This window comes from Chelonoidis abingdonii, chromosome 4 (genome assembly GCF_003597395.2).
Source record: "Chelonoidis abingdonii isolate Lonesome George chromosome 4, CheloAbing_2.0, whole genome shotgun sequence".
Classification (NCBI taxonomy): domain Eukaryota; kingdom Metazoa; phylum Chordata; order Testudines; family Testudinidae; genus Chelonoidis; species Chelonoidis abingdonii.
This window is the reverse complement of record NC_133772.1, coordinates 22,572,286-22,595,517: the sequence shown is the minus strand read 5'-3', so window position 1 is coordinate 22,595,517 and position 23,232 is coordinate 22,572,286. Positions and strand designations below refer to the sequence as shown.

Below are 23,232 nucleotides of genomic sequence, written 5' to 3'. Positions count from 1 at the left end.
GAATAGTGTAGGGGGTGCCTCAGTTTCCCCTATGCATTTCTTAAGTTTCTAGGTAGTGGGATAAAGGCCACTGTGCATAAATGGCTGACACTCTGTCTCCTGGCAACTAATGCCCAGGGCCCTTCCCCCCTGCAAGGTGTCAGCTAAAGATGTTGGAGAACAAAGGAATCAGGTGATCTCCGGGCCTGGGAAAGGGACAAAACTCACAGGAGGAGGGGCTGGAGTAAGTCAGTTGGGAGCTGGCTGGGGACGTGGAGTGAAGTGTAGATGTGGGTGTCTGGCTCACTGCCCCCCAAAATGGCCCTGGCTGAGGGGTCCTGTTCTCTGTACCTACAAGCTCTGTTTTAGACCGTGTTCTTGTCATCTAATAAACCTCTGTTTTACTGGCTAGCTAAGAGTCATGTCTGACTGTGAAGTTGGGGTGCAGGACCCTGTGGCTTCCCCAGGAGCCTGCCTGGGTGGACTCGCTGTGGGGAGCGCAAGGAGGGGCAGAGGATGCTGAATGCTCCAAGCCCTGACCCAGGAAGTTGGAAGGTGTGTGAGCTTCTTGCCCTGGTGACAGTTTGCTCACAGAGAAGAGACTTCACCAGAGTCCTGACTGGCTTCGTAGGGAGCAGTTCCAGAGCATCGCCCAGGGACTCCGTGACATGGAGGTCATCCATAGTACAGGGAAAGGAACAAAACTCAGAGCCCATATGTGAGGGAGAGGGGAACACCTCCCTCTCAGGCTGTGTCTGTGTAAAACCCTCCCTTCCCTCAGCTGTCATGGGCAGAGATTCTGCCTTTCCTTCCACTCTCCTCTGCTGGAGATGAAGGTCACAGGTCTGCTCTCTTCCCTGAGCTCCCCCAAACCAGCCACTGCCCTCCTTTTTAACTCCTCCTGCAGCTGGAGTGTTTCCTCAGGTGTGGTGGGGCAGACATGGCTGGGCCCAGAGCAGCTCCTTAACCCGATTTCCCATTATGAGGTTTGTACACTCCATCGCATCCCCAGTGGTTCTCATCTAAAGTGACCAGTCCCGGTCTTTTGAATATGACCTCATAAGGAAATCATTCCATATGCTTCATCATTTCTGCTGCCCTTCTCTGCAGCTTTTCCAGTTCTAATAGATCTTTTTTGAGATGGGGCAACCACATCTGTGGACAGCATTCAAGGTGTGGGCGCACCATAGATTTATATAGTGGCATCATGACATTTTCTGTCTGATTCGCTATCCTTTTCCTAATGATTCCCAACATTCTGTTTGCTTTTTTGGCTGCCGCTGCACATTGAGTGGATGTTTGCAGAGAACTATTCACAATGACTCCAAGATCTCTTTCCTGAGTGATAACAGCTAATTGAGATCATCGTTTTATATGTATAGTTGGGATTATGTTTTCCAACGTGCATTACTTCGCACTTATCAACACTGAATTTCATCTGCTATTTTGTTGTCCGCTCAGTTTTGTGAGATCCCATTGTAACTGTTCACAGTCTGCTTTAGACTTAACTATCTTGAGTACTTTTGAATCATCTAAAAACTTTGCTATCTCACTTTTTACCCCCTTTTCCAGATCATTTGTGAATATGATGAACAGCACAAGTCCCAGTATAGAGGACAGGTCACCTCACCTGGGACTCCCCACCCCGATTGATCATATCTCCTCTTGTGGGTGGGTTAGACACAAGAAGTCCTGCATTGTTGAAGGGGGCTGGATGAGCTGACTTTGCGATCCCCTCTCACCCTGTGAGTCTATGAGTGCTGCTGAATACCACCAGGAGAGCATTTTGGTGTGTTCCAGCTTGACTATAGCACTGGCTAGAGTCATGATCTCTCTCTCTTCGGCCCAATGACTATACCCCTTGGGAGACTGATAGACACCCTCAGGCCATGATGCAGACACACAGCACTCCTTCCCGTGCTGCAGGGGCTGGTACTTACAGCCAAGCGGGCAATGCCAGACTCTCTCTGAGAAATGTCATGATGCTGACGCAGAGGCTGCTCCTGCAGCCTGTTGAGCAGCTCCTGTAGGACCTTTCCTGTGGTGGGACATCAGCATCCTCAACAGCTCCGTGGCAATGCTGCAAAGGGAGAGAGCCAATGGCACCTGGTAAGAGCCCTGCCAGGCTCCTTCACCTTCCCGCCACCAATGCTGGGTCTCCCACCACTGGCCAGCCCTTTGTTGCCCTCCTGCTGCAGTAAGGCCCCCATTGGCTGGTGCAGGCTGCATGGGGCCGGGTCTGAGTGTCAGCCCCAGGGGAGGCCAAGGGATGCCGTGCAGGGTTTTCCAGATTGGCCTGTCTCCAGGGCAAACCAGCCTGAAAGAGCCTCCAGGAGCAGCAGCAGCAGCAGCTTTACAGGGAGCAGATCTCTGGAAGCTTCTGCACTCTCCTGTGCCCGCCAGCAGGACCAGTCCAGGGGACCCAGACTGCAAGCAGCAGCCCCAGCCCCGTGCCTTCCGCATGACAGTGAGCAGCCCAACAGTATTGGTAGCCCAGCAGGAGAAGGGCCCTGAGCAGTTCCTGCTGGGCCAGCAGCTCGCTGATGGAGTCCAGGTTGTTGTGAATGCTCCTCACAGCCTCAGACACCTGGAAGGGAAATGGGTAGAGGGGGCCCTTGGCTTCCTTGTGCTCTTATTGATCTGGGGTGCAAGGGACCTGCTGCACCTGAGAGTCATCTGCCCTCCCAGATCCTCTTCTCCAACCCCAGAACTAGAGCACAGGACCAGTTCCCGGCTTATTGATTCATAGACTGCAAGGCCACAAGCGGCCATGGTGATCACCTAGACTGACCCCCTCCTTCCCCCCCCTGCATTGCACAGGCCAGAGACCTGCCCCCAAATAATGCCTAGCACCCAGAGACAGAGCCATTCACAGATGGGCTCCCCCAGCAGGGCGTTCTCACTGCAGCTCTTGCCCTCTCCAAGTTTGGGCCGGGGACCCCCAGGATCACATGCAGCATGTGCCCGGCCACCACCGAATCATGGACTCTGGAGTCTCTCATGCCGTTGACAGCAATGAGGAAGAAGTCCATGCACTCAGATGGGTGAAACTACTTCCCAGACTTCTGAAACAAGCCTGCCAGTGAAACCTCTTTTGCTCCCCAGCACGATTCCAGTCGGTGGTCGAGCAGTCAGGGCTGGCCTGGCCAGGAATGCAGGCAAACCCCACTCTGCTGGGACAGGGCTGGGTTACTGCACCTGGGCAGCACAGTACCCAGCCAGCAATCAGAAGCTGTCGTGCATGGCAGAGGCCAGTGTGGCAGTGCACGCGGCCACAATACTGCGCAGCATGGATACACTCTCTAGTGCTTAGCAGGAGTTGGCACTGATGCACAGATACAATGATGCCTTTTATTGCATTAATCTCTGGGGAAGCTCCCACCACACCTGACAAGGAGTGGGGAACAGGTTTGGATGAGCTCCAGTGCATCTTGGGATCTGGCATGTGGTGAGGCATATTGGGGTGCATTAGTAGAAGCACTGCCAGCAGATGGAGGGAAGTGATTATTCCCCTCTATTCGGCACTGGTGAGGTCACATTGGGAGTGTTGAATCAGTTTGGGTCCCTCACAAGAGAAAGGATGTGGACAAATCAGAGAGTCCAAAGAGAACAACGAAAATGATTAGGGGCCTGGGGCACATGACTTATGAGGAGAGGCTCAGGGCACTGGGCTTATTTAGTTTGCAGAAGAGAAGAGTGACGGGGGATTGGATAGCAGCTTTCAACTACTTGAACAGTGGTGTAGCATGGTGCACACTCAGCGCCGCAGAGCCTCCTGCTGGTTGTTCAGGAATTAGTTCATCCCAGTCTTGGAGTGCCTCTTGCTGGCCGGCGCTGCTGTCCCTACTTCTCTTTCATTATCAGTCTCCACTACTATACTCCAGGCCCCACGTCCCTCCTGTCCCGTGGTGCCCTGTCTCCTGGGTACTGCCCCATGGCAGTATCCCTACACTCTGGGTCTTCCCTCCCAAGGGAACCTGAATCCCCTAAGCCCACCTTGCCTCAGTGGCTATTGCCAGTCATCATCTAGTCCCCTCTTACTGGGGCAAACTGCAGTCTGTAATGGCCACTCATCATTGGTAAGGGGGTTGGACCTGTTGCCTTTTCCTGCAGCCCCAGTACCTCCCCTGGCCTTTAGCCTGGCCTCAGCCTGAGGACTCACGTGGCCTGAGCTTCCCAGCTCTGCCTTCCTGTCCCCAGCACTGCTCTGCTTCAGATACCCTATGCTCCCAGGGAGCTAGGCCCTTCTCACTCCAGGGCTGGAGTGAGCCTGACCTAGCTCCTCATTTAGGCCTTATATCAGGGCCAGCTGCGGCCCGACTGAGACTGGCCAGAGCTATGGCTGCCTCCCTAATCAGCCTACCTCAGCTGCCTTTAATCTTTTTCCCTTGGAGAGGGGTAACTGCCCTGCTATGTGGGGGGGCAGGTCCAAAGAGGATGGAGCTCAGCTGTTCTCACTGGTGGCAGATGACAGAACAAGGAGCAATGGTGTCAAGCTGCAGTGGGGGAGGTCTAGGTTGGATATTAGGAAACATATTTCACTAGGAAGGTGGTGAAGCACTGGAATGGGTTACCTAGGGAAGTGGTGGAATCTCCTTCCTTAGAGGTTTTTAAGGTCAGGCTCGATAAAGCCCTGGCTGGGATGATTTAGTTGGGTTGGTCCTGCTTTGAGCAGGGGGTTGGACTAGATGATCTGAGGTCTATGAGGTGGAACAGGCCATAGGCAGGGCTCTAGCCCAACAGGATGGGGTCAGTCACACGCCTGGGTCTGTGCCTTCCCCCTGACTCCTAGGGTGTTAATACCTGACTCTTGATAACTCTGGGCACAACAATCCCATGAAACACTGACTGTAGTTACCATGGTGATATCGCTGGTGTTGGTGAACCAGAAGGTGTTCTCGGCTTGCCAGTCCCTGAGAACCTGCAGATACTCTTCACTCTTCTTTGCCAGCATCATGCCTGCACCTGGGAGGAGGGGAAAACAGACAGGAGGCAATATAAATCAGATGTTATATTAGCAAATGGAGTTTTGCAAGGAAGTTTAGAGACAGTGTGTGACAGACAAGTACATCTAACAAACATACTGTAAACTCAGGCCAATAACCTTCCCCCACCACCAACAAATTAAACTCCCCTGGAAGAGTAAAAAATAAACCGGGCAGAAGTGCAGCAGCAGCATAGGGCTCTCCAGTTGATTGCACTGAATGCAGAATGTATGATTACCATCCCTGTGGGCAGGTAGTAATATGTGGGCATTTGGACCAAGGAGCTACTAGCCCTCAGAGACCAGAGGGGCAGAACTGGTAGAGCCAAAGGAGACAGTGAGGTACATAGAGGAGACTTTTAGGGATTCAGTAGAGTGGTTCCACCCCCAGTCTGACAGCCTCTGCTGCTGAGGGTGAAAATTTCCAGGAAGCAGAGCATCAAGCTAGAGCAGAGGGAGACGATCCTGTAGTTGGGACCTACCTTCCAGATGAAGTCATGATGTCCTCTCACACTGAAGCTACCTCACCTGAGGGGGGAACCCCACTTACAAAGAAAAACTAGGTAATAGTAATGGGGGATTCAATCAATAGACATATAAGCAGTTGGGTTTGTGATGACTGGGAGAACCACATGGTAAATTGCCTGCCTGATGCAAAGGTTGCAGCTATCATGAGATATCCAGACAGACCTATGTGCAGCGCTGTGGTATGTAACCTAGCGTTTAAATTGGCATCTGTATGAGATAGCTAATGTGACAGTGAATTTTAAAAAAAGTCTCCAGATGTGATCCCTGGTAAGCCTGACTTCAGTACCAGGCAAATTGCTGAAACTACAGGAAAGAACAGAATTATCAGACATGTTGGTGAACACAGTTTCTTTGGGCAGAGTCAACATGGCTTTTGTAAAGGGAAATCATGCCTCACCAATCTACTAGAATTTTCTGAAGGGGTCAACAAGAATGTGGAGAAGGGTGATCCAGTGTATATAGTGTACTTGGACTTTCAGAAACCCTTTGACAGGGTCTCTCACCAAAGGCTCTTAACCAAAGGAAGCTGTCATGGGAGAAGAGGGAAGAACATCTCATGGATCAGTAGTTAAAAGATAGGAAGCAAAGGACGGGAATAAATGGTCAGTTTTCATGGTGGAGAGAGGTAGATAGTGGGGTCCCCCAAGGATCTGCGTTGAGACCAGTGTAGTCCAACATAGTCATAAATGATCCAGAAAAAGGGGTAACTAGTGAGGTGGCAAGATTTGCAGATGATACAAAATGTCTCAAGATAGTTAAGTCCAAAGCAGACTGCAAAGGGCTACAAAGGGATCTCACAAAACTGGGGGACTGGGCAACAAAATGGCAGATGATATTCAATACTGATAAATGCAAAGTAATGCACATTGGAAATCATAATCCCAACTATACATACAAAATTATGGGGTTTAAGTTACCACTCAAGAAAGATTTTGGAGTCATCGTAAATAGTTCTCTGAAAACATCCACTCAACGTGCAGCAGCAGTTAAAAAAGCAAACGGAATGTTATGAACCATTAGGAAAGGGATAGATAATAAAAACAGAAAAATATCATCATGCCTCTATATAAAACCATGGTGCGCCCACATCCTGAATACTGCGTGCAGTTCTGGTCACCCCATCTCAAAACAGATATACAAGAATTGTAAAAGGTGCAGAGAAGGACGACAAAAATGATTAGGGGGATGGAACAGCTTCCATATGAGGAGAGAGAAAAAAAGATGGGGGGCAAATCTTCACTTCAAACGCTGTACTGCTGTAGCTGCACTGGCGTTGTAGCGTTTACATGAAGATGCTCCTATACCAACAAGCTCTTAACCCACTTCCCTGAGAGGCACTAGCTAAGTAAGTGGGAGACGCGCTCCTGCTGACATAGTACTGTCCACGCAGGGAGTTAGGTGAGTAGAAATACATCGCTCAGGGGTGTAGATTTTTCACACCCCTGAGCAACATAGTTATAACAATATAGGTCTGTAGTGTAGACCTTGGACCATTTAGTTTAGAAAACAGATGACTAAGGGGGGAGGGGTATGATAAAGGTCTATAAAATCATGACTGGTGTGGAGAAAGTGAAAAGGGAAGTGTTATTTACCCCTGCACATAACACGAGAACTAGGTTTCACCCTATGAATTTAATAGGAAGAAAGTTAAAAACAAATAAAAGAAGGAATCTAGTCACACAATGCACAGGCAACCTGTGGAAAGTGTTGCCTTGGAATATTGTGAAGGCTAAAAGTATAATTGGGTTCAAAGAAGAATTAGATATGTTTGTTAAGGATAAGTCCATTGGTGGCTATAAAGCAAGATGATCAGGGCATGCAACCCCATACTCTGCATGTCCCTAAACCTCTGACTACCAGAACCTGGAACTGTATGACAGGGGATGGATCATTCAAAATTTCCCTGTTCAGTTCATTCCCTCTGAAGCACGAGGCACAGGCCACTATCAAAAAACACAATACTGAGCTAGATGAACGATTGGTCTGAGTCGGTATGTCCATTATATATAAGTTATGACAAGTAGAATATGGATAGGGGAAGCTAAAGCCATCAGGGGCAACTCCATGGCTTGCAGGACTAAGGATAATAAGGAGGTTTTTGTTTTTTGTTTTTTTAAAAAGGGTATTAGGAACAAAAGAAATGGTATAGGCTCTATTACTAGATGGAGACTGTTTAAAAGGTTGCAGAAAAGGTGGAAGTGTTCAATAAATATGTTTTCCATGTTTGTAAACCTCATATCAGTGTATTTAGGAAGGACAAGGGGTGCTCTTATATTTTTGCCGCAGCATGAAGGAGTAGAGGTGGTGAAGTCCATCCATAGCCTATTGGCAGATCTGCTCCTGCTTTGCACAGCACAGAGAGAGACACCCCACCAGCTGGCCCAGGACTCTGAACTCCTCCACTCCCTGACGGAGAGAGGAAGCAAAGGGAGTCACTCGCTCCTGCAGGCCCAGCACAGTTTGTCCCCTTGGCATTGCCCTAGCAATGGGTTAGAACTGAGGAGGCAGAGACCGACCACAGAGAGAGACTATGGACAATGAGAGCAGGAGGAGCTGTGGGGTCTATCACTAGGGGCTGAGGAAAGCTCAGCAGGGAAGTGGAAAACTGGGCAGCAAAGTCAGCAAATGCTGCCCCTGAGTGGGGACTCAGGTAACGAATGAACTAATGTCCAGTCACCATCTCAAGGGCAAACTCCTAATTCCAGCCCTTTCTCCCACTCCTCTCCCTTCTCTGACCTCAGGCCCAGGAGCTTGGGGCACCTTGGACTCCTCTGCTCTGCATCTTGCCTCTCTCACTCCATCCTGGAGCTCCCCAGAGCCCTCCCTTTTTGCGCTGTCCCCAGCCTGCTGGCTTTCTCCCCAGGCTGCAGCCTTGTTCTCTTGACTCCCCTTCCTGCTAGCCCTTCTCTTTTCCCCTCCTGCAGTGGCTCCCTCCTCTTCCCCACATCACACCAAGCCCCTTCCCCTCCTCTCCTGGGGTCTGCACAGCTTCCCCCCACCCACTCCCCAGTGCGCTGGCTCCTTTGGTCCCTCCCAGTCCTTTCACTTTGTCCCCTCTCACCTCCCTCCTGTCAGGGGCTCCAGGTTTATATAATTTTTGTTGGTGCCCAAGCAGGGCCGTGCTGTGCATAGGACAGACCAGGACAACTGTCCCGGGCTCTTTGCTTGAAGGGGCTCTGTGCTTTGGGACACCCCACGCTTCAGGGGGATACCAGGCCCCTCTCTAGCCCCCCAGGCCACCCTGGACCCCACATCCCTCTGAACGGCGGGGCAGGGGTAGGCACCACCTTGTTGCACGACGGGTACTTGACAAAAAATTACCGGACTTAGTGATGAACATTGGGGAGGAGGTGGGGGGGGGGCATATTATGTCATTCAACCCCTAAAATAGCACACAATTTTTCACACTGAAAAAATCCCCATAGTAATCAAGCTAACAACAAACAACAAACAACTTAAACTAATAATGAAATATATATGTATACGGTATGAGATTACTACATGAAAAATGAAAATGAGCTTACTTTGGGATTTTACAAGGCACTTATATCATTTAAACACATTTGGTACCCTGAGTAACAACACTTGTTGCAAATCACATAACTAGGGAATCCACGGTCCCCTTCCCTCACCCCATTGCAAAGGCACATGGCTTATTGCTGGCTGCCCTAGGGCTGCAGAAAACCTTATGGGCAAAACATATGAAAAGAAGGGGATCAATCTGTACAGAGGTCTGAAGGGGGACTCCCATATTAAGTGTTAATTAATGCACTAAATAAATCAAAATTAAATATATTACAGAAATAAGAATCCGTAATGACAGACTTTGCTTCACGAGAAGCACCAGGGAAAGAAGACCCAGAGGGAGTAATGGTAGAGGGAATCCTAGGGAGACCAAAGGGGCTGGTAGAGGGAGCGGACAGAGAACAAGGGTAGAGACAGAGTTACTACAGGGTTGCCCCAGTCTTCTGCATCTCCCTCGTGGATGGAAACACTGATCTCTATCACTACAGGAGGGAACAATAAATGGAATGCCCAGAAGAATGAATGACTTGAGGACAGTTTCCTGAAGGGACCCTTACCCTTCTTTTCTAGCTTCAACATTTATATTTCTACATAGGGTGCTTTGGCCCACAGAAATAAAAGTCTGCACATCTTCCATGTGTTTTTGGACCAATGAGAAACTATGGTACAATTAAGTGAATTTTTAAATTGCGCTGATAATGTAATGACAGATAGAGATGAGTTATGTAACAAGCCATAGTTTTGCGAAGTGAAAGCAAACTTAATGGACTTCTTTGCAAAAAATTATTAAGTTTCTTACAGGAAAAACCCACAACTTGTCTGGAAGAAAGAAGACTGCATTACTTTGCCTAGTGATTTAATCGAGCCCAGGAATTGTGGACCTGTGGATGATGTGATGTGAAGGAGGTTGCTCACCTTGTGGCTCCCCCTCCCGGGCTGTTGAGGCACAGCCAGGAGGTCGCCTGCAGGCAGGCCACCCTGCTTCAGCTGGAGTCCACGATAGCCCTGGTGGTTGGAGCCTTCCCGCAATGGGCTTGGGGAGAGAGGGGAAAGCAAGGCGGAGATGTGGTGAATGGGGGGTTGCGGGAGTGAGGAGCGTCTCGTGCACAAGGTGGCGGCGGGCTCTCTGGTGGGGCGATGGGGCTTGGGGCGCATGGGAGGGTCTTTCCGGGGGGAGGGCGGGGAGGCATAGGTCAGCGGTGCGAGCCGGGTCTGCTCTTCGGGGGTTGCTTAGCCCCCCCCCCCAGGAAACCCCCTCTGTACTTGTATTTAATGCCAGCCCGGCACGCCCATTGCTGCCCTCCCACCCCCGGGGCTCTCTCTGTCTGACGGTGACAGCCTCCGCCTGCGGCTCCCTCCCCCTCCCTGCTGTGGAGGCGTGGCCAGGCAGCTCTGGCAACGCCCACTATAGCTGCCATTGGCTGCTGTTCCCGGCCAATGGGCAGGCAGCAGGGTCTGGGTGCGGGGCGGAGGCAACGGTCAGAGCTGTCTCGCCCAGGCTTAGATTGTTGCAGCGCGCGGGGACTCTGGGGTGGGGTGGGGATCAGTGGGTGAGGGAGTTTCCCCCGAGGTGAGAAGAAGCCCCTATGTTGACAACCCCTGGTGTGGGGACCCCCACGACATTTCTCTCTACCTGGCGCCCCTGAATCACCAACAATTTAAACATTATAGCCAACTCTTAAGACAGCAAACAACCCCATTTTAACAAAAAAAATTTCCAAAATAAAAACACAACTACTTTTAAAAACCATTTTTGGCCCCTCCATTTTCAGGGAGAGTAGGGTGACTAGACGCAAGTGTGAAAAATCAGGGTGTGTGGGGGTAATAGGAGCCTATATATGAAAAAGACCCCAAAAATCAGGACTGTCCCTATAAAATCAGGGCGTCTGGTCACCCTACTCTCCCCTAACATTCACCTTTGTGATCTGGGGAGGGGGAATTAAGTTGTCTGCACAACTGGGCTGTTTTTAGCTAATTTTCTTCTTTTAGTTAATACATTTCTTTTGGGGCCTTCTTACAGTATTAAACATTAAGCGATCCTTAACGGTACTGTGCCTATTCCCAAGTGTGGGGCCCCTGCAGATATCAATGAACATCTTGTGGCTTGTTTGTTAAACATGTTCCTTTCATGCTTAAAATTTGGGGGCTGCTTTTGAAATAAAATGGGTGTATCACAACCATAGTATGCACCCTACAAATACCCAGAGCTTTTACATGTTTGATTTTCTTTAGAGCAAATGCTTGTTCTAAGGTATGGTGGAGGTTTGTGAACCCTTGAAATATTTCAGTTTTGGGTTAGACCCCTGTTTATTTTTGTAAGTTATTTTAGTGACTTTGACTTGCTAGAAAGAGTGACCCATAGCATTTGACCAGCCCCTGGGTTATATTTAAACTGTCCAATAGCTTTCAACCAACTCCTGGGGTCATATTTAAAACTGTCCAATAGAATTGAACCAGCTCCTGGGTTATAGTTAAACTGTCCAGGAGCTTCTGTTAACTCCTGAGGTTTTATTTCCTTGCATATTAATCAAAGCTCACCATCCTGACTCACTCACCTCTTTTACTGTGGGTGTACACCCATCAAATTTAATTACTGATACCATTAAGCCCGATGGCAACAAGAGTGGGTAATCTCAGTCATTTTGGCTAGGACCTGGGGGTGTGGTTAAAATCACTCAGTTCAACAGGGTGGGGCAGCTCTATTGTACTTAATCATCTCTGTTTTTTGTTTTTTTTTTAAATGGTAAGCAGATTTTTAGGGAGTTCCTCCTCCCACGATTCTACAACATTTCAGCTTTTTGTTCTAAATGGGTATCTTTTACACAAAGACAACAGATCACACTGCAATAAGATTGGCGTCATTATTTAGTAATGACAGAATGGCCAAATAGAGACATTGTAATATATATTTTTAAAGTTAAAAACAGGGAGCACACCTCCTCTTGCAGTCCAGCAGAAATTCAGTTCAAGATATAGTTTCTGTTGAAAGGGGACAGTTTCCAAAAAACAGATTTTTACACCAGCTTAACTCTTTGTTCAAAAGAAATTTCAAAAGTCTGTAGTTGGCAGGTAGATTCGAGCACCACAACTCTGAATTAATAGATACTTAAGGACTTTAAGCCCTCCTCCCCTAACATTCCCTTGTGATCTGAGGAAGGGGAATTAAGTTGTCTGCGCAAGTGGGCTGCTTTTGGCTAATTTTTTTTCGTGTAGTTAAAATACTGTAAGAAGGTCCCAAAGAAAAATGTATTAAGCATTAAAATCACCATACACAACAATCCTTAAATGTTACTGTGCCCATTCCCAAGTGTGGGGCCCCTTGCAGATATCAATGAATGTCTTGGGGCTTGTTTGTTTAAGCATCTTTCTTTCATGCTTAAAATTTGGGGGTTGTTTTGGAAATAAAATGGATGTATCACAACCATAGTAAGCACCCTACAAATGCCCGGAGCTTTTACATGTTTGATTTTCTTTAGAGTAAATGCTTGTTCTAAAATATGGTGGAGGTTTTTGAACCTTGAAACATTTCAGTTTTTGATTAGATCCTTGTTTATTTTGTAACTATATTATTTTAATGACTGAGTTGCTAGAAAGAGTGACCCATAGCGTTCAACCAACTTCTGGGTTATATTTAAACCAGTGGTTCTCAAACTTTTGTACTAGTGGCCCCTTTCACATAGCAAGCCTCTGAGTGTGACCCCCCTCTTATAAATTAAGAACACTTAAAATATATTTAACACTATTATAAATGCTGGAGGCGAAGCGGGTTTGGGATGGAGGCTGGCAGCTCGCAACCCCTGAAAGGTCCCAACCCCCAGTTTGAGAACCTCTGATTTAAACTGTCCAATAGTGTTTAACCAACTCATGGGGGTTAAACAGTCCAATAGAATTCTATCAACTCCTGGGGTTATAGTTAAACTGTCCACTAGAGTTCAACCATCTTAAACTGTTCAATAGCATCTGCAGACTTCTCACCCAGTTCAACAGGGTGGGTCAACTCTATTGTACTCAAACACATGTCTGAACCATCCCTGTTTTTTTAAAATTGTAAACAGATTTTTAGGGTTCCCCCCCACGATTCTACAACATACATTTCAGCTTTTGAGCTAGAGCTAGGCTCTTACAAACTATTTTTTTTAATTTAGAAACCAGACAGCTCCTTGAAAACAAACCAAGATGGACTTTAAAAACTTTTAGCTCACTTAAGGGCCACTGAGACGTTCTAACAGAAACACAGATAGTCAAAGCCCTTTTCAATAATTTTTTAATTATTTTTATTTACAGCCACCAAGTTTTATATTTGTCATAAACATATAGCTAAGGGTAGCATAAAATCCCTCCTTTACCTGTAAGGGGTTAAGAAGCTCAAATAACCTGGTTGGCACCTGACCAAAAGGACCAATAAGGAAAGAAGATCCTTTCAAATCTGTGGGGGGAGGTTCTGTGTGTGTTTCTTTTTTGTTCTATGAGACGGGGGGGGGCACACACATAACATAAAACCCTACCTGAAGTAAGCATCTAGATTACAAAAATTAAGAAATGCGTTAGATTATCTTTTGTTTTAGCTTGTGAATTTTCCCTGTGCCAAGAAGGAGGGTTATTCCTGTTTTTTGTAACTTTGAAGTTTTGCCTACAGGGGAATCCTGTGTTTTAAATCTTATTACCCTGTAAAAATTACATTCCATCCTGATTTTACAGAGGTGCTTCTTTAACTTTTCTTCTTTATAATAAAGTTCTACTTTTAATAACCTATGGGTTTTTAGGACACTAAAAACCCCAAGGGTCTGGTCCGTGTTCACTTTGTTTATCTATTTGGTTGGTATATTATTCTCAAGCCTTCCCAGGAAAGGGGATGTACCGATGGTGCTGCCTGTGGGAGCCAGCTGAGGTCACTCAATCAGGGTGAACTGCAAACAAAACAGGGCAGACAAATCCCAAACGCTGGTGGTTATTCCACTACTTAGANATATGATGATTCCCGAAAATCTTACATCATATAAAAGAAAAGGTTCTTCAATCCCAAAGGATCAGCCACATACCCAGGTTCAATTATAACTTAGTTCTTACCCACAATACATACTACAGCCAATTCTTATTAACTAAGCTAAAATGTATTAGAACGGAAAGAGAGTGTTGGTTAAAAGATCCATATACATACAGACTTGAATTCAATTCTTGAGGTTCAGATACATAGTAGAGATGAGCTTGTAGTTGCCAAAAGTCCTTTTAGAAATAGTCCATAGGTTTAGTCCAATTTCCAGATTCAGGGTGACTCCACTTAATGACTGGGGATCTCAATCCTTGTGGCTTAAGGTTTCCCCTTCTTGAAACCCAAAGCAGATCTGAGATGAAGGATCGTGTCCCAAGCTTCTTATACATTTTTAAGAGCCTTTTGGCCTGAGAAAACAATAGGCTTACTCCTTCTCCCAAACATCCTGGCAATTGGCACAGAGTAATTTATCCATTAAACAGTTTAGATACAGGTTACCACAACCTTCAAAGAGACAGACAATACTACTATTTCACTCAAGTATCATCTTAAATGCTAATATTCCTTTTTGATCTTTGAATTAAGACTATAGCAAGACTAGACTTGTTTGCTTACATCACAAGACCTGAGCAAACACCTTCCCTTCTACCTCTAACAATGCAGACTTGCATTTCAAAGCTCTAGTCATTTACATATCTTCCTAACCAATTCTTAAGGTTCACCCATGGGTCAGGTCAGTTAATTAACTCTTTCTGGCCCTGTCATCTTTTAATGAGATATTACATTACACTCATGTCACAGGGAGTGTAGGGGTTTGGGGAAACAGGAACTCCAAATGGTCCTTTTCCTGAATCTTTGTCTAATGCACTTGGTGGTGGCAACAATACTGTCCAAGAACAAGGAAGAATGTGACTGGGGGAAGTTTTTAAACCTAAGCTGGTAGAAATAAGCTGAGGGGGTCTTTCATGTGGGTCCCCACATCTGTATCCCAGAGTGGGGAGGGAACCCTGACAATATTGCATGTTTATCCCCTCACCATTCTCTAACTTAATCCTTTTAGATTTCTTACAAATAAATAGTCTCTTAAGCAGGATTCTGTAACTTTTTCCATTGACCAGACAGTCAATATAGCACTACAAACAGGCAACATCCAGTTTGGTCATGAGGGTCTCCACTGAATTGGACAACATTTATCCCTTGCACTAAATGTTCTTGAGTTAAGCACAGACATTGAATAGCATAACCTATGGCAATATCAGCAGCTTTAGCTGTCTCACAGAAGTAGTTTGTTCTATTTCCTAATGCTCTTTTCACTGCATCAGAGGAGTGCTGGCTGTAACAGACAGTTGTGTGGGAGATGTGATTTAGCTTGCCTACCATGTGTGTTCTGGCTGGACTACAATATTGTTGTCTGTCGTTTAATGTCTTTATTAATTACCTGGATGCAGGTAGAGAGAGCAGACTGGTCAAGTTTGCAGATAACAAAGCTAGGAGGAGTTGCCAACACTTTGGAGAACAGAGCTAAAATTCAGAGAGGTATCATGGTAAATTGGAAGACTGGTATTCTTAAGGGAACAGCGGGGAAAGACCTTGGAGATGGACTTTGGGTCAAGCTCCATAATTCTGCTGGAGTCATACGACAGACCAATCACCATCATGTCTTATTAGATTGGACTCCTATGGAGGACCTTGCTGAGTCACTATTCCTGGCCTGGGTTTTCCCTGCCAGAGAGTGATGCACCATGAGGCTGCTCAGTGCAGTTGGAGGTGGCCAGGGTCACGTTGAATCTGTGATGACCAGACCATGAGTTTGGTCAGCCAGGCGATCCTTTCCACTGCTGTCAGCTGTCCATGCACCTCTTGGACATGGTTCAGGGGAGCAGGACCGGAGAGAAACAAATTACGACAAATTGCTAAGGAAAAAGTACCCAAAAAATAGCCCAAGCACATAGGGAGAAAATCAGCAAGGCTAAGGCAAAAATGAGTTCTAACTGGCAAGGCACATAAGACAATCAAAAGCAGCTCTAAATGCATTAGGGGCAAGAGAAAGACAAAGGAAAGTGTGAGGCCACTACTCAGCAGGGAAGGAGAGCAAATAAACACCTTGGCTTTGTCTGTCATCCATTAATGCCTTTTTTTGCTTCAGTTTTCACTAAAAAGGTTAATGGCAACTAGATGCTTAATACAATATTAACAACAAGGGGGAAGGAATACAGGCTAGACTAGGGACAGAACAGGTAAAAGACAATTTAGGTCAGTTAGATGTATTCAAGTTGGCAGAGCCTTATGATATTCACTCTAGATGGAGCTAGGCAAAGCAATCGCTGAATCTTTAGGAGGCCGAAGGTTCCAGAGGACTGGAGAAGGGCAGACACAGAACCTATCTTCAGAAAGGGGAACGAGGAGGCCCCAAGGAATTTTAGACCTGTCAGCCTAACTTTGGTACCGAGAAAGATATTGAACAAATTATTAAACTGTTTGTAAGAACCTAGAGGAGATAATAGGGTGAGATAAGGAATAGCACCATGGATTTGTCCAGAACAAACCATGCCAAACAAATTAATTTCCTTCTTTGACAGGGTTACTTGCCTAGTTGATGGAGGCAGCCACTATATGATGATGTATATGATGTTTAGTAAGTCTTTTGACACAGTGCCACAAGACATTCTCATAATGAAACTAAGCCACTATGATCCAGATGAGATTACTATAAGGTGGGCGCACAACTGATTGAAAGACCAAACTCAAAGAGGAGGTAACACTGACTAGGAGGCAAACTGGGTGAGTGTCTCAAGTGGGGTCCCCTAGGGGTGTGCCTGGTCCAGTACTAATCAATATTTTCATTAAGAACTTGGTTAACGTAGAGGAGAGGATGCTTGTAAAGTTTGTGGATGACACCAAACTGGGAGGTGTTGCAAGCACTTTGGAGGACAGATTAGAATTCAAAATGAGCTTGCTAAATTGGAGAGTTGGTCTGAGGTCAACAAGATGAAATTCAGACAAAACAAATGTGACACTTGGGAAGAAAGAATCAAATGCATAAAAACAGAGTGGGGGATAACCGGTTAGGTGGCAGTACTGCAGAAGAGGGTTTGGGGGTTATCATGGATGTCACACTGAATTTGAATCAAAAGTGAGATGCTGTTGAGAAAAATGGGAAATGTCATTCTGAGGTGTATTAGCTCAGAGCACTGTGTCCAGTTGCAGGCACCACGCTTCAAGAAAGATGTGAACAAACTGGAGCCAGTCCAGAGGAGAGAGGCAAAAACGATCAGCAGTTTAGAAAGCCTGAACCATGAAGAAAGGTTGAACAAATTCAGCATGTTTCATCTTAAGATGGAGGGGGCACCTGATGACAGTCTTCAAATACGTGAAGGGCTGTTATACAGAGGATGGTGACCAATTGTTCTCCATGCCTCCTGAAGATAGGACAAGTAGTAATGGGCTTAATCTGCAGCAAGGAAGATTCAGGTTAGATCGTAGGAAAAACTCTAAGGGTGGGTAAGGACTGGAACAGGTGACCTAGGGAAGTGGTGGACTCCCCATCATGGAGGTTTTAAAAAGCAAGCTGGAGAAACACTCATCAGGGATGGTCTAGGAATGCTTGGCCCTGCTTCAGTGCAGGTAATGGAGTAGATGATCTCTTGAGATCCCTTCCAGCCCTGCACTTCTATGATTCCCTCTTCCCGGGCTCTGGAATCGAGGAGACCGAGTCTCTGCCAAGGACATTTCCCTCTTTTTGGGCAACAAACTACCCACAGAATCTACTTCCTGTGGCCCCAGAACGAGAACATTGGGGGAATCTAGCTCTGACCATGTTGGTGGGGCCCATGGGTGGTGCTCCAGGCCCACAGCCCAGGGATCCCAGTGTGATTGCTGGATGGGGGTCTCTCAGGCCAGGAAGGGCTACGAGAGCTTTGCCATCTCTCTGCAGTCCCACCACACCTGCAGGCAGCTCAGTTGTGGTGTTGATGGGCTCCGGAGGCAAGGACCCGTGTACAGCCAAGGACATGGCATGAGTGCCAGGGTCAGATGGGGGCTCAGTGGAGAACACACAGATCCTGCCCGTGCTCCTCCACCCCATGCAGACATCTCTCAGATATAGCTGGGGCACTTGGCCCTCCAGCCCAAGAACCTTTCTAGAGAACTTACTCTGAGGCACAGAAGAAGGGGGTGGGTGGGGTCCCATGTTTGGGATTCATTGAATCCTTGGTCGCTGAGCCCCACCCCAACTACAGGACTAGGCCCCTTCCTGCCCCCATGCCTCCAGACCTCCAAGATGTTCTGCAGCTCCACAAGGGTGGGCTTCTCATCCTCACACATCAAGGTCTTCAGCACCTCACTCATGGCTTTCAGAGTCTGCGTGCAGAGCAAAGGAGAAGCTGGTGGAAGTGGTGTTACCCAGCCAGGCGATGAACCAATGCCACCCTGTGTGACAAAGTTCCTCCTCTACCTTGGTGGGTCCTGCACTTATTGGCAGATTTCCTCACCTCACTGATCTTCCCCTCTGGTGGAACCCACAGTCTGGGTCAACGCCTCCTGTGTCGAGTCAGGAGTTGGGAGGTTTAGGGGGAACCTAGGCCCACCCTCTGCTCTGGGTTCCAGCCCAGGGCCCTGTGGAACACAGCTGTCTATAGTGCCTCCTGTAACAGCTGCATGACAGCTACAGCTCCCTGGGCTACTTACCCATGGCCTCCTCCTCCAAACACCTTCTTTATCCTTACCACAGGACCTTCCTCCTCGTGTCTGATAATGCTTGTACTCCTCAATCCTCCAGCAGTACACCCTCTCCCTCTCAGCTCCTTGCACCTCTTGCTCCCAGCTCCTCACATGTAAATCTCACTGACTAACTGGGAGGCTTTTAACTAGTTCCAGCCAGCCCTTGATTGGCTTCAGGTGTCCCAATCAATGTAGCTGTCTCCACTGCCTTCTAGAAAGATCTTAATTGGCCCCAGGTGTCTTGATTAACCTGGAGCAACTGCCATTTGGTTACCATGGTACCAGGGATTTGTGTAGCTTGGGGCTAATATACCTGTTCCTCATTACTTTATTGTAGCCATCTGGCCTTGCCCCATCACACTTGGCTTGTGACACCACCCAGGCCATGGCAGCTCCTGGTATTCCAGCTCACCCACTCACCTGTACCCACAGGGGACCTACTGTAAACTCTTCCTGGCAACAGGACCCCACCTGCTTTTGCTGTCCCCAGGGAGGCCACTGCATGCAGTCCAACCCACTGGAAGAGTCAGAAAGGATTCCACATTTGGAGGGGCAGGGGAGATTTCCAGCCAAGCTTCGGTTCCCCTGGGCTGTGTGCATCTGAAGCTGCCAGTCTCAGGCCTGTGCTCCCAGCCACACACTGGGGATGAATGTGCTTGTGAAGGGAGTGTCTGTTCCGCAGTAATTGCAGGTGCATGTGAAGGATAAATGCCTACTGCTGCTACCCTAGGAGGGAGTTACTTCTTTATCTCAGGCAGTGGGGCTTGTGCTTTGGTGCTGCAGGTCCTGAGCTGAAGTCCTGCCAAGAAGCTGTGATCATTACACTCTTATGCTAGTGCCAGGTAACTCAGGGGGCAGGTACATAAGCAACGGGCAGGATTCCCACTACGTTTGGGGCTTACCTTGGCATACAGAGCAGCCTCCACGCCCTGCATGTACGGGGTCCCAGTACTACAGAGCTCTGTGCCAGGGGCTGGCTTTGTGGGGGTTTCACAGCTCATCTCTCCAAAGCCTGTGTGGTAGCAGCCGGAGCAGAGAATCCCAGGCCTGATTCCCCCCCACGCTGGGTCTCCTGAATGGCCCCTGCCCTGGGGGACTCCATTCCTCACTCTACCAGCAGACACGACAGAGTGAGGGGGCAGCTGATCAGGGGTTTGGGGATCTACATTTAACACCCCTTTGCAGCTCTCGCCCGAGATCACATTGCTGGCATTGGAGGCTGAACTCAGTCCCATAAAGCAGGAGGCATTAGAAGGTGATGGTGAATCTCATCAAAGACAGAGCAGTGGTAATACCTGGGGCTGCCAAGCTGCAGGGTGAGTGACAGAGATCTTAGAAAAAAACCTTGCCCCCTCACTCCCACCCCAGCAGGGGAACAGCCCTGATGCACAGCAGGGTCTGGCACAGCGATCCCTGGCTTCCCCACCTCTTTGCTGCCTAACCCAGCTAAGATCCAGTCAGAGCCCTGGTTCCCAGAGGCCACCCCACTTCCTCACCCAGCATGCAGGCTCAGCCTGGGGATTTGGGGAGCACCACACCTGGAAGGAGGGACGATGCCAGGTCATGAGTGGTGTACTTGCTCTCTGGATCATTGCTGAAGGGTCAAAGGGACCAGCAATGAATCAGTCTGGTCTTCGCTGCGGGAGAGGGAAGAGTTTCCCAGTCTGCATGGGATACGGGGATCCAGGGCCTGCCTTTTCTGCTTGCTCTGACTGCCTATCCTGCCACCAACAGCCAGCCAGAGCCATCGGGTGTAACCTGGGCAGGCACTGGGCTCCCATCATCAACCCACCACCGAAATGCCCTGTGCTTCGACATGCATGGCGCCCCTGCAAAGGAGCCAGCAGATGGGGCTGAAACACCAGGGGGCATCTCATGCTCTGGCCAGTCCCCTGCAATCCTAGGCTTTAACAACCCACTGTGCACCAGGCATCCCCTTTGATGGGTGAAAAACATCCTCCAACCCTACAGCGTGACGGATCAGGGTGGGCAATTCAGTCAGTCTCCACCTGATGCTTCTGCTGCCACCCCTAATGCCCCAATCAGCTCTAGAGGTTGCAGCTGCTGCCAGCAGGAAGGGCCATTCCCCACTCCCTGGGTTTTTCTGTCTCTCTATCCGAGGGCTCCCTCACCAGGCAGTCACAGATTCACCAGCCCGTTCCCAGGCTTGGCATGGCAGTACATTTCCTTCCCAATCTCCGTCCCCTGGCATTAAACAAGGGACTCCGCTCTGGGCATGTTCACCTGGCAGCACACGGCTCCTGAGAACAGACAGGCCAGGCTGCGGGGCAAGGACTCCCAGAGACAAACAGGAGGAGGGCAATGCTGGGAACTCCCAGGCTGCCTTCAGCTAGAGGATGAGGGCACCCTGGCATCCTGGACAGCATGAATCTAGCTTCAGCTCAGTCTTTGTCCTCCCAGTTCTCTGCACTAGATGGGTCGGTCTCCTGGAGGGACGAAAGTGTCAATCAGGAGTTCCTGGCTTATCCAGTGTCGGTTTCCAGCTCTTGTAAAAAACTGGTGACTTCCCTTACACAGGAGCTGGCGTTCTTCAGGCTGTGCTCAGCCTGTAGATGTTCCACTGTAGGGCGTGTACATCCAGGGCATGCGAGTCGCAGACGTTTCCCTGCAGTACCATAGAGCAGTGCCTGCGCCCCCGCTCTCACCGTGCACTCAGGCACAGGCATCAAAAGGTCACGTCTGCCACCTCCCTCTCCAGTCCTATGCACCTGCGTGCTGCTAGGTGAACATCCCCATTTCTACTGAGACCTCAGGGACTTTTAGGAACTGGCTGGGGTTGGTTTCCCCCCCTTGTTTCACCCTTACAGCTCTCCGGGGATCCAAACTGCCACTCACCAGTTTAAGCCCCTGCCTAGCAAGGCCCTGCTGTCTCCTCCCAGGCAGTTGCTGGCCCTGAACCCCTGCAGGAAGCCATGACACACAGGCACTCGGGGCTCATGAGAAGGGCTATCGCCGGCTGAATGATCCCTGCCTGTATGGTGGGGATCAAGGCCACTTTGCTGGCAGGTGCGCCCAAGTCCTGTGCTGTGGTGAGTCTGGGGAGATGGGCAGGTTCAGCCTCATTAGAGGGGATGCCGCCGGACAGAAAGGCAGAATTGGGTCCCAAAGCAGAGCTCCTCTACTACCTGCCTGTGTCCTAACTGCCAGGATAGTGGCCAATCCCACCTTCAGGTCAGGTTCCAGCATCAGGCCCTGTCCATACCCACAGCTGTTGCACCCAGCATGCACTGATAGACTCTGGAACATCCAGTATGTTCACAGACACTAGAAACTGCCTAACACCGGGCATGAGGGCTGGGAGACGGGGGATGTGTAGGGTACAGAGCACAGCTCCCCCTAACGCTGAGCAGAGGGGCTGGGAGATGGGGGACGTGTAGGGTACAGAGCACAGCCCCCCTAATGCTGGTCAGGGGGCTGGGAGATGCATAGGATACAGAGCACAGCGCCCCTAATTCTGAGCAGGGAGGCTGGAGATGTGTAAGGTACAGAGCGCAGCACCCCCTAAATTGGGCAGGGGGTCTGGAGATGGGGTGATGTAGGGTACAGAGCACAGAACCCCTTACCCTGGGCAGAGGGGCTGGGAGATGTGTAGGATACAGAGCACAGCGTCCTCCAACACCTGGCAGGGGGGTGAGAGATGGGGGGTGTAGGGTACAGAGCACAGCACCCCCTAATGCCTGGCAGGGGAGCTGAGAGATGGAGGATGTAGAGTACAGAGCACAGGACCCCCTAATGCCTGGCAGGGGGCCTGGAACCTGGGGGAATATGTAGAATATGGAGCACAGTGCCCCCTAACACCAGGGTAGGGGCTGGGAGATGGGGGATATGTAGGGTACAGAGCACAGCGCCTCCTAACACCAGGATACGAGGCCTCATCCATGTCAGGGCAGAAATGATCATACCCTTTGAATGGGGGATCTGCCATGGGCCCTGGCAGGAGTGCTTTACATTAAGGTTCTTTTGGTGATGGGCTAACCTTACCCCTGTCATGCATTTTGAGTGTGAACAGCTGTAGATGGAAACCCAGATGGCAGAGATGGAGCAGGATTAACCGTGGTCACTTAGTCTAGCCCTCACCCTGTGTCCAGCCTGTACAAGTGTTGAAAACAGCAGGTGCCATTTCTTGCCCTGAGATGATTTTGGAGATGTCAACACTTGCTACGACTTTCTTCCTGTATGGGCTGTGGGATCCAGTGGAGCGGTCTGTGTTCTGTTTACAGGACAAGATGTGCAGATCTTTTATACCTCTATGTATTACTGTAAATACGGTTATTTAATATATCAAAAATAAAATAAACAAAAGCATAAAAATACATCAGAAAGCACCAGATTGAAACAGAGGATTGCTATGTACACAGGGGATTGCTTCGTTCCGGGAGGGGTGGGGAAGCACGTGACTAGTTAACTGCTAAATAGCTTTCATCAACATACTTTTTGACAGGTTCCCACATCCCATGTAGTGTTTATGTTCCACCCTCCATTCCCA

General features: G+C 48.7%; 1 protein-coding gene across 1 annotated transcript in view; it reads right to left on the bottom strand.

Annotated features, from left to right (window-relative positions):
- Positions 1-2,332: 2,332 nt before the first annotated feature.
- The window catches only part of LOC142046680 (maestro heat-like repeat-containing protein family member 7), a 138,969-nt gene continuing 118,069 nt past the window's right edge, over positions 2,333-23,232 (bottom strand). The window contains 4 exon segments of the mRNA XM_075064649.1: positions 2,333-2,566; positions 4,838-4,944; positions 5,778-5,794; positions 18,271-18,365. Coding sequence (XP_074920750.1) covers positions 2,333-2,566; positions 4,838-4,944; positions 5,778-5,794; positions 18,271-18,365 — 453 coding nt within the window.